The 11354-nt window shown below is 34.3% G+C and overlaps 2 protein-coding genes and 3 non-coding genes across 6 annotated transcripts; 1 reads left to right on the top strand and 4 right to left on the bottom strand.

Annotated features, from left to right (window-relative positions):
* The first annotated feature begins 472 nt into the window (after nucleotides 1-472).
* On the top strand, nucleotides 473-544 carry TRNAE-UUC. The gene has a single exon. It is a non-coding gene; the product is annotated as a tRNA-Glu (tRNA).
* Nucleotides 545-2759: 2215 nt separating this feature from the next.
* Nucleotides 2760-6107, bottom strand: LOC109149780 (protein LTV1 homolog). 2 transcript variants are annotated; one of them, XM_019297763.1, is made up of 5 exons: nucleotides 5524-6107; nucleotides 4990-5382; nucleotides 4212-4850; nucleotides 3670-3834; nucleotides 2760-3076 (listed from the first exon to the last, which is right to left on the bottom strand). In XM_019297763.1, exons 1-4 carry the CDS (start codon nucleotides 5971-5973, stop codon nucleotides 3703-3705), a joined length of 1614 nt encoding a protein of 537 aa, XP_019153308.1. In that variant the 5' UTR covers nucleotides 5974-6107; the 3' UTR covers nucleotides 2760-3076; nucleotides 3670-3702. The 2 variants fall into 2 exon arrangements, with proteins under 2 accessions (XP_019153308.1, XP_019153309.1); XM_019297764.1 differs by having other exon boundaries at nucleotides 2760-3082; nucleotides 3672-3834.
* A 45-nt stretch (nucleotides 6108-6152) lies between these two features.
* Nucleotides 6153-6225, bottom strand: TRNAE-CUC. Its single transcript has one exon. It is a non-coding gene; the product is annotated as a tRNA-Glu (tRNA).
* Nucleotides 6226-6288: 63 nt separating this feature from the next.
* Nucleotides 6289-6361, bottom strand: TRNAE-CUC. The gene has a single exon. It is a non-coding gene; the product is annotated as a tRNA-Glu (tRNA).
* Nucleotides 6362-7010: 649 nt separating this feature from the next.
* On the bottom strand, nucleotides 7011-8828 carry LOC109149155 (B-box zinc finger protein 20-like). Its single transcript, XM_019296813.1, has 3 exons — nucleotides 8590-8828; nucleotides 7681-8202; nucleotides 7011-7583 (listed from the first exon to the last, which is right to left on the bottom strand). The coding sequence occupies exons 1-3, from the start codon at nucleotides 8773-8775 to the stop codon at nucleotides 7338-7340; spliced, it is 954 nt and encodes a 317-aa protein (XP_019152358.1). The 5' UTR covers nucleotides 8776-8828; the 3' UTR covers nucleotides 7011-7337.
* Nucleotides 8829-11354: the final 2526 nt, after the last annotated feature.

Below are 11354 nucleotides of genomic sequence, written 5' to 3'. Positions count from 1 at the left end.
GTGCTCCAATTTAATATTTTTTAAAATAATTAAGAAAAATGATTTTCAATATATTATAGTACGTTCAATGACACCATGCATGATTCAGTATTTCCCTTCCAATAACAGCATTTTGTATTGAGTGTTTGCAAACTTCATTTAAAATGAAATTAGTTAATTGAATTGAAAAAATTTGATTAATGTAAAGTTATGTAGCACAATTAATAATAGAATTTTGAAGATGTGTATTATGAATTTATTAATGACTTATTCTAATTAATTTGTTGATTTTTTCTAAGTAATAATATTTCAGTTAATTGACCAAATTAACCAAAATGAATTTGGTTCGTTTAAAATTGAAATAGAAAAATTTGATTATAACAATTAATAAAATTAAACGTGAATATTCCATTATTCCCAGATGGTGTAAAGATAATGCAATAGAAAGTAGGATATACGGAGTATAAAATTACAACGATCATTCTATCACCACTCCGTTGTCGTCCAGCGGTTAGGATATCTGGCTTTCACCTAGGAGACCCGGGTTCGATTCTTGGCAACGGAACTTTTGCACGTTTGTGTTAGTTTTCTCCCACCAGTAACTCCCTTTCAATAAACTCAATACTGAGACAAATTCATTGACTGACGATTACTAGTCAACTTTAATTCGTGGATGTGCAATTGGTTACCGAAGTTCTTAAATGTTTAATCGGAGTTTTTTTTGGTTAACCAAAATTTTTTAAATTAGAGTCTTAATTTGATAGTCTTACAAAAATGGAAATAAACAAAAATGAAATAAATAAATGAGTTTTTTCTCAAAATGATCCCCCGACTATTCCCAAAATGGGGTCCCTTGACTATTTTTCAGAGTATTTAGGCAATATAATAGGTAAATGGACGAAAATGCCCTTCATTTTAACACTCAATAGACGGAATTTCTAACGGAGGACCAATTTGGAGGAGTTTTTAAAAGTCAAGGGACCACATTGGGTGCAATTAAAAGTCGAAATGCAAAATTGAGAATGAGCAATAGTCGAGGGACCATTTTAGGAAAAAACTCCAATATCATAACAATACTACAAACATAAAAGTACAAATTATAAAGTCTAAACATCCATATATTAAAATTTTGATTAACCATTTGCTGAACCAAAAGTTTTCGATTCGGTCGGTTAACCGAAGTTTGCACATTCCTAAGTGCAGTGTTAGAGATGTGGCAATGTTATTCTATCAACCAATCATTATGTTGTAGAACTGTGTCCACCTTGCAAGGTGGACACGATTCTATGTTCATAATTACTGAACTATATATTTATAATTATTGAACTCTATATTCACAATTTTTAAACTATATGATCATAATTGTAAAGCTATATATTCATAAATTTTGAACTTCATATTCACAATTATTAAATCTCTATATTCATAATTACAGAACTATATGTTCATAATTATATTCACAACTCTATGTTCATAATTATAGAAATATATGTTCATAATTTTTGAATTATATATTCATAATTATAAACTGTTTTGGAACCGTGTCCACCTTAAAAGGTAAAGTAAACACGATTCCACTACATAATTTGCCACTATCTACTTAGTTTTTTTTTTTTTTTTAAATAGCATTATTCATTGTCCTATTACACGCATCAATTTTTTGATTAACATTATTTTATTATCCAATACCTTACAATTTAATCATATATCAAATTGTTTGAGATTTGATGCAAGTAACAAATATAATAATTTCAATTTGTGACAACTTGCATCGTACAATAATTCAAACCCCAATAAGAGTATTGCCTCTTAAATTAATAGGTTAAAAAAGTATATATATGAATAAGTATTATATTGTAACAGAATCAATTACTTATGTAAGTGTATGAGCCGTTATATAAGTAAACAACAATTAAAGAAGAGATTTCCGAATTGCAACGGTATGAGCCGTTTCCGATAATAAGACATGCAAGATTCGTGGTTATGTCATCCGCCATGCATGAGACCCAATACGCAATCGTTGCACGCGCTCTACTTTACGTCAAAAACATCTCCATTTTTCTCTAAATACCTATAAATTAGCAAACATTATATGCCCTAATCATTCAACAATATTAATCAATCAAGAGGCCCCCGTGTCTGCCTGAGTTAGCAAGGCTTAAACATTCTCTTTCCCTGATGTCAGTCTGGATTAGCGAGACTTAACCATTCTATTTCCATGATGCCAAGCCAAAAAGCGGGACAGTTGAGTCACACATTATGCATGACCACCTTCGTCATAGCGACAATGATGGTTGTGGCCATTGCAACACAATATCAATCACCAGAGATACAACCACAAGTCTTATTACCATCTTCGCGGAGAACCAAAACCTTCTACCAGCACAGAGAACAATGGAAAGATAGAGATGAGTCGAGAGATGGGGAGTTACCTGCCAGGAAAATGTTTGAAGACTACGGGACGTGGGATCCTGCGCCATACTTTGGTGGCGGCAGCTATCCAGCTCCAATTCCTCATAGGCATGTGAAGGTAAAATGATGTAGAGCCAGGGGGGAACAAGTTAAGAGGATTCAAGAGCAAACTGAAGTGGAGAAGATATATTAGATATATTGCTGCAGAATAGTATTTTCAATAATGGAAATGTTCTCCTATTTCCCCCAGTATCATTTTTACCTGATTTGAATACTCAAACACTTTTCGAGTGTTGGGTTATGCAATCCAGATAACCAAAGTTCTATGCTATGAATGTAAAAGTAAAGGGCAATAACATACTGCTAGAGAACTAGAACCATGTAATAAATATTTGTCACAAATCCAAAAAGATGTATTCATCACCCTTTCATCAAAGTGCAGATTGACCAAGCAGGAAAGAGCAAGCTCATGTACAATATTATAGAACCCATGCATGATTTAAATATTTAAGATAAAATAAAATAAAACAAAACAAATGTTCTTCATATCATTATCCAGTCCAACCAAAATTGCCCTCTTTATCTGCAAAAGAGTGATTATGTATAGCAACTGCTGTGGTACAAAGTAGAGTAGCAGGGGAACTTCAATCCACACGCCCATCAAGGTATTGCCCAAAGCCTTGTTTGTTACCTGTTTGATGGTGAATAAAAAATGACAAAACGACACTGATCAGTTAACTCTAATTATGTCAGAAGGAACTTTATTTCAAATTGAAAAAAGCAAGCCAAAAATAGACATTGAGCTATATCTCAGGCTAAAAGTACAGAGCTTTTCAGAAATTCCAAAGCTCACATCCAGTATCCAATTGTTTGCTCAACCAGATAGTGCAGGCAAACAGTAAATTTGAGGATCTGTTTAAACATTCCACTTGACAGTTTTTTGTACTATCCTATACATCGAGATAGAGACATGGTACTTTGTATATTCCGAAACCTGCAACACACTTGCATTTATTGGCTTATACTGCTTCTACTCTTCTAATGGAAGAGACAGACTCATGCAGATTTCTCTAACCAATCTCCATAGAAGAGAAATTGCAAAAGTGACCAGTCTCCAAAACTAAAACATTATAGTCATTTACTTACACCCATGATCCAGTTGGGTAAACTGAGCCTAAACAAAACCTCAACAGTTCAATATACAAGGCCAAGTAAGAAGTAGCGGGGCATCACTAAGAAATCCACTCAGAAACAGTATAATGCCTAATTTAAAATGATACCTTGCATGAAAAGAATAATTGTGGTGCATGCTCACATAAGACGTCTACAAGATGGACCAGTGAAAGCAGCAACTTTCTGAGCATGATGGGCTTCAGACTTGTATAGCTCCTTCATTTCCTTTTTGGCACGGCGGGCTTCACGCTTTTCTTCCTTGACAGCAGCCTGTAAAAGTAGGGGTCATTTCTAGTTTGATTTTCCAACTTCAAATCAGAGATTTTGTTCATTTATTTGGGGGGATGAATCTATTGTAAGGATATATTTGCTCTTAAGTTCCCAACAATTATATTATTCTTTATCACTTCATTTTATGTATATCTCGTCTTCCCCATGATAATCAGTACTCAGCATACATTCTCTTTAATTATTTTATTCGAGTTACTTCAGAGAAGTGAAAAGAACCAAGTAAGCCACAGATTAAAATCACAACTGTTGAAAAACTAGATAAAGCATTTTCAGGCAAAAATCAGGCACGGGCAAAAGATTTTATAAAATAGTATATTTAAACATTTGTGTTGAAACAAATTGCAATAAGCAGATACCTTTCTTTCTTTCTTTTCCTCCTTTGACTCTTGACCATGTTGCTTCCTTTTCAATTGCTCAGCTTTAGACTTGGCACTTTCCTCCTCATCTGCAACATTCTTTTTCCTTTCTTTCTTTCCTGAAGAATCCTTTCCCCTGTTAGGCAAGAAGTCCACAGGAAGCTTCTCCTTTCCTTTTAGGGATATTATGGGTGCAGAGGAATTTGAGGCTTCAGGAATAGTAGCCAACTTTTTCTTTCTCCGCGCACCTGGAACTTCAATTTTTCCAGGGTGATTATCAAGATTGGAATATGTGGAAACTATAGTTTCACAATCCCATATTTCAGACTCACTACTGCTTTCATCAAAAAGATCTGCCTCTTCATCTGGACTCTCATTTTCATACTTCTCTGCATATTCCCTGCACCGGTTAATAACATCAGGAGCAGATTCCATTGGCTCCTCATTATCTACCATCCCCTTGTTATAAAACAGATCTGAGGGGATCATTTGATTCCCATTAACTTCTGACCCATCCACTGAATAGAGCTTAAAGGTGCTACTCAGCTTCTCAGCAAGAGATGGCTGGCAATCATTTTCTTCATACGTATAATCATTAAAATCATCTTCACTTTCTGAACCATATTCCTTAAGTTCAAGCTGAAATCAAACAAAAAAAAGAGGAGAAAATGAATAAGTGATACTTTCAAGATCAATATTAATATTCAAGTGTGATAAGTAATAAAACAATGCATTGCAGTAATCATCTTATCCATATGGTTATAAAGAAGATCCTAACCATATCAAACTGCTCATCTATTGCTCGGCGAACTCTTGCCTTTTCTTCAAAGCAGCCATCCCCCTCTCTGATATTTCCCTTCCCACACAAATCATTGGTAGCTATCATTTTCACCTCAGTAGTCTTGACCAACTTCACCTTCTCTTCAACTTGTTCATCAAACGACTCTTCGGGAAGATTGGCCTTAATAACAAAATCTTCATCTAAATCCTCCTCATCAGATCCAAAGTGCGATAAATCACTGTCATCTAGCATTGCAGCAACCTCAGGATCCACTGCCTTCTGAATTCTAACACCCACAGTCTTTGCAGCCACATTATATATCAAATTCTCATTGGAATCATTATTATCATCCACCACTTTTGAAACATCCACTCTTGAAGCATCATATGCCTAGTTAGAATCATAAAACAAGAACTCAAGTTCAGCAAAACTCCTCCACATAATTAATAAGAAAAAATTCAGAACAACACCATACTTGGTAATTTCACAGATAAATTTACTGCAATTTTGTATAGTAACACAATAACGAACCTTGACATCATGTGGAATCTGTTTGAGCTCAGCTTTTGGATTATCATAATAAGCGGAACCACCGCCAGTGTTTTTAATCTCTCTCAAGTGCATCAAATAGTTGTACCCATCATCCGGAAAACCTAATTCCAGTATCTCCTTCCTTATATGATCAGGCAACGGCTTCTTTTGAGCTCGGTTATCGGGAAGCTCGAAGCCGAAGTCGTTCCCTTCGGAATCGCAGTCGTCGGCCGCGTCATCAAAAATCCCACCATGGTTGTTATCCAACGCGCCGTCGTTCGGCTCGTCTCCTTCCTCGAAACCGTCAACGGAGTATGGATTATTGTCGACTCTGCAAAAAATCCTGTCGCCGGAGGGCCCGGGATTGTAATTCGGGTCCGAAGAGTCTCTGGCGAGTATATGGAACGTTGCCGACTTCTTCTTGTCGATGAATTTCTTCTTCCTCCCCATTTTAGGACCGCACAGCTAATTAATCAAAATTTATGAAAAGATTTGAGTGTGATGATCAGCACAGGGATAAAGTCCAGCTCGGCAATAAGAGCGAAGAAGAGACGAAAGAGGTTACTTGAGATAGGGTATAAAGCTAAAACCCTAACCCTAAAATCAAAAATCCAATAAATGTAAAAAAATTCCACTGCCGGGAATCGAACCCGGGTCTTTCAGGTGAGAGCCAAATGTCCTAACCGACTACACTACAACGAACTTGTGTAATTGAAATAAACAAAATATATTATACTAAATTGAAAATTCTAATAAATGTAAAAATTCCGTTGCCGGGAATCGAACCCGGGTCTTTCGGGTGAGAGCCGAATATCCTAACCAACTAGACTACAACGGAGTTGCTGTATTAAGATAAAAGAAATTTATAAATAATAAGTTCATTTTACGTCATTCAATTGATTACATATAATTGTTTTAGGCTTTTAGCCCAAAACTATCGTGAATGTGCAAATATATCACTCTTATAATATCTTATAAACGTTACAATTTGAATCTTCAAAGAAAGCATATGCATTCCGCGCTAAAATAACATGAAAATTTTATAAATAAAAGTTAATCTATATGGTGTTCTCACTACTCACTAGTGTGAAATTATGTACATAATTTTACTCTATTTTTTATGACGATGAAAACTTCCATCCTCCTACCATGTGCAATGTTGATAAAAAACATTGATAATAATCAAATTCATAATTTTATAGTATAAGAATTATGATCTATTTACTCGCTTGGAACATAATTTTAATTTTTCATTTGTAGATCAAGCCCAACCATTTATTTATTCACTCAACATTTTCATATCCAACAATGAATGGAAGAAGGAGAGAAAATGAGAAAAAGAAAAATTAAATAAAAAAATCGATAAATAAATAAAATAAGAAAAAAAAATTGGGTAATCGTCAATTGGGGCTTGCATACACGTGCACCCGCCAGCTCTAATCGTTCTGAAATTTATATTTCATAAAATTTCGTTATCATTTTCTTTCAAATATTTTATAACGAACCAAACAACTCTTGTAAGTGTTACTTCCATTAATGTACTATGTATTGCAGGATGTGACTTGTGTGATTATGTGTCCCCAGATCCAACTTCATTTTCTGGGACCAATCTCATCACTCCAAGCTTGGCTGCATTCTTTCTTTCACCCAAAGACACATTTGTATTTACAGATTACAGGCAGAATAAAAAGGGACACGAAAAAAGATCAAAGAAACCCACTTTTGCTAGAGCACAACTAGTGGGAAAAAAGTCTCAAACTAAATCAAATCCCCCCAAAGTTATAATTTTTTTCCCCCAAAAAAAATTGGTTTTTCTAGTATGAAGTTCTTAATCTCTTGAAGGTAGTTGGAGGACGGTTGATCTGTGGTTGTGGAACTGCAAAAGAATTATTATTATTATTATCATTTCTCCACTCTCTGCTGGCTTTGGTGCTTGCAACTTCATTGATGGAGTCCTCAAAGCCAATTTGATCACCAAAGGCAATAGTTGCAGCAGAGAAATCTGGGTTCTGGTTAGCTTGCAGATGAAGTGTTTGAGGAAATGCATCACTGAGACCAATCTACAATCACCAAGTACACAAAATCATGTCAAACAACCCGGATTGTAGCACAATTACAACAAAATGAAGGAAGGCAGGAGAAATATGTATTGCAAACCTTACATAAACCATGAGAGGAATCAAGAAGTTCTTCAACATGGTACCATGGCAGCATCTCCAAGTACTCTAATATGCTACTGGTAGTGGAACCATTCCCCCCTCCATTCATCAATTGCCCATTTCCAGTTCCCTTTATAGCAGCTGTTACTTCTTGCACAGTGCTGGAAATTGGTGGTTTATTTGTAGGCTTAGAAAGTGGGTTGTGAATGGCTGGAGAAACAACAGCAGGGGGAGGAATAACTGCAGGCTGGATTCTTGAGTTCTGAGACTTCAAATTTGAAGGGGAATTTGCTGATAATGCTACTGTGGATGATGATGATGATGATGATGATGATGGAGAAGATGAAGATGAAGATGAAGATGAAGAAGAATAGACAGCAGAGGTTGTAGAGAGCTTGACACCAGTTAGAAGAAACCTATTGTGTTTCTGGGTATGTTCATTTGCTTTGTGTATAGGCACATCACACTCTCTGCACAGAATTGCCCTGTCTTGCTGACAGAAGAAGAAACCATTTCTCTCCTGCAAACATGAAGCCGTGAGTAATTGTTAGGATTAAACGCTTACCACTAAGCCAAAAGTTATAGTTCATAACGAAGACTTAAGTTGCCACATTTTAATAGATTGGGACTAAATTTAACCCTTCAAACCTCGATCCAACAATTCATAGCCATTTAACTTGGCCCTTTGCCAGTTTGCCAACAATAACAACAAGAAATTTAAAATTCGTGCCAATGACCTTGTAGTCTTTCGGTATGAATAGGAGGTCATGGGTTTGAGCCCCAGTGGGGCGTGCACTATTTTTCAGTAGATTGAGAAAATAACTATAAACAAATACTACATTGTAACAAAGTCAATAATACTAAAAAGAAATTGGGATTTTCTAGGAAAATCTTGAGCTTTTTTCACCTGGCATATATCACAGAGAGGGCCTTGTTTTGCAGGAGGTTGAAGGAGGGAGAACCTTTGGTGCTTGCTAGCAAGCTTGTTGGCATGGTGGACTCTGTGATCACAGGCCGAACAAAGAGCGGCCTCGTCCGCCACGCAGTAGAAAGATGCTTCGTGGTTATGGCAGGCGTCACACTGGATCTTCATTTCAAGAAACACACGGTACTGAACAAAGAGAGCGTCCAGAAATTCTTGAGTAGAGAGTTGAGAGAAAGGAGAAATGAGATGCTATGAGGCGATCGAGTCATTTATTTATGTGGTTTTTGGGGGTGAAAAATGATTAGAAGCCTACTCAAAGATTATGAGGCTACATTAGTTGTATCTCTAATAACATGTTTGGATTTACTCTCAATAACCCTACATTGTCTCTATTCCTATTGGCTAGTTGGAATAAGTAATTTAATTCAAGGCAGATCCTTGTGAGCACATGCATTTCGTACTGTTGAGCCATTAAATCACAATGATTTATCCTCTCAAATGTTTGGTCAGGCTAGGGAGTTGGAACGCTTAGAGTTGGAGATTCAACTTTTTGATAGGAGGAATAAGTAATTTAATTGTCATTTTTTTATTAAAACTATGCTTATATGTTTGTATCGTGCCTCACTACATATATTATTATTATTTAAATTATACCAGATACTTTAAATATTTACGGAGTATTTATTTAGTGTCTATTACAAACTATCATGTTATACATGATTGTATTCCTTACAAAAAAAAAAAAAAAGTAAAAAAGTAAAAAAGTATCAATATTTATCGACACCCTAAAAATTGTATTAAATCAAAAATTCATTTATAAGTATTTGTTACTCTTTTATACTCAATAATAACACAATTATTAAAAAATTAAAAATCATTTTGTGTTAAATCAAACAAAACAATACATCAATCATGCAAAAGTCCAATAATAATACTTTTATTTAATAAATAAGTAGACCTCAAAATCGCTTAAACCACCTTTTTGATCGTTACTTTGATAGATGTATCCTAGCATTTCAATGTGTTAAGAAAATCATTTAGAATTCACAAATGAAATAATCAACTGATCAATTAGAAAATTTATTTTATGAAAAATATAATTTTAATGTGAAATAATAATAATAATAATAATAATAATAATAATAATGATAATAATAATAATAATAATTTTAAAAAATGGCATGGAGGTTTTCAATTCCTTAGCTTCTTGAGCTGGCTGTGAAGTGTGGGCGTGGCAGTGCATGGGCAGCTAGCCAATGGTTTTTGGTTTCTTGTCCATAATGCCCTTTAGTCTACAATTGTTTTTCTGCGAAGTCCTAGTACAAATTGGGGTTTTTATATTTTTGTTTTTTTGTCAATATTACGTCATGCATGACATTTTCATAGTGCATATATTATTGTTTATTGTCACTAGGATTCCTTATATTCAGATCTTGCAATTATATTATTGTTTATTGTTTATTTCTATGATCTCTTCACTTTTAGATCTTGCAATTAATTATGTGTCGCGCGTAGAAGTGTCGAGATACAATTTTTCTGTTTTTAGCTTTTGATTATTAATATAGCAATGTTTTATTTTATTTAAAGTTGATCGAATACAATTTAAAATATTGTAATGCGTTTAGATCTTTAATGGTGAAATGTTTATAAAATTGTAATATTCCTGATATATTAATATAGTAATTATATATGCTCATATCAATAGAGTAAAGTTATATAATTGTTCATGGTAAACACGAAAATTCGAATTGTATATATTAAATTCGAAATATTAGTTACAATAAAGTATATGTTAAACGAGAAGGGGTATAATCTCTAGATATGAGAAGTATTTTGACTCTCTACTAGAAGTATGTCGAATCGTCCTAGTTCCTTAAACATATAGCAGCGCGGGCATCTTCTAGGGCGAGATCCCGACAAAGTTTCAATATGCAGACTTTAGCGGCCCCCTTTCCTCCAAAATGAACCCACTATTTATAATGGTGAGGGTAGGAAAACTCTAACAAACCTGATTCTTTTGAATAATTATCAAGTTTAATTTAATTATTTGAATAAAATAGGAAAAATGTATCGGGACACCAACACGTCCAGGTTCATCATTTCATTTTATCTTCAAACCAATTTATGTTTCTACAATTTCCAAAATTATGGGATCGTTATGATGTGGAACCGTGTCATAATTATGTTTTTGAACTTCATATTCATAATTATTGAATTCTATCTTCACAATTACAGAATTCTATGTTCATAATTACTAAACTATATGTTCATAATTTTAAAGCTATTCACAATTATTGAACTCTATATTCACAATTACAGAACTCTATGTTCATAATTATAAAACTATATATTTATAATTATAAAATTTTATATTCATAATTTTTAAATTCTGTATTTATAATTATGACAATTTTGAAACCGTGTCTACCTTGCAAGGTGGACACGGCTCCACAACATAATTTGCCACTTCAATGTATTGTTGTTGTAACAAAGGGCTTCAGCTTTTGAAACGAGTTTATCTACAAAATAAACGAAGTGTTGTGGGCAAAATGGTTTAGAAAGGCCAATGGCCCAATAACAAGTCAATCGTCAACTTTTTCCTTTTCAATGCAATTATACATGACTAGAGTTAACAAAATGGATTAGACTTCCAACCTAGCCTGCAATAAAGATGGGGCGAAGTCTGATTTTAAAGTCCAACGAAAATGGTAGACTTTAAAACCCGTATGGTTTAAGGCTCTGTTTAG

This window comes from Ipomoea nil, unplaced genomic scaffold (genome assembly GCF_001879475.1).
Source record: "Ipomoea nil cultivar Tokyo-kokei standard unplaced genomic scaffold, Asagao_1.1 scaffold2159, whole genome shotgun sequence".
Classification (NCBI taxonomy): Eukaryota; Viridiplantae; Streptophyta; class Magnoliopsida; order Solanales; family Convolvulaceae; genus Ipomoea; species Ipomoea nil.
This window is presented reverse-complemented; position numbering and strand designations above follow the sequence as displayed.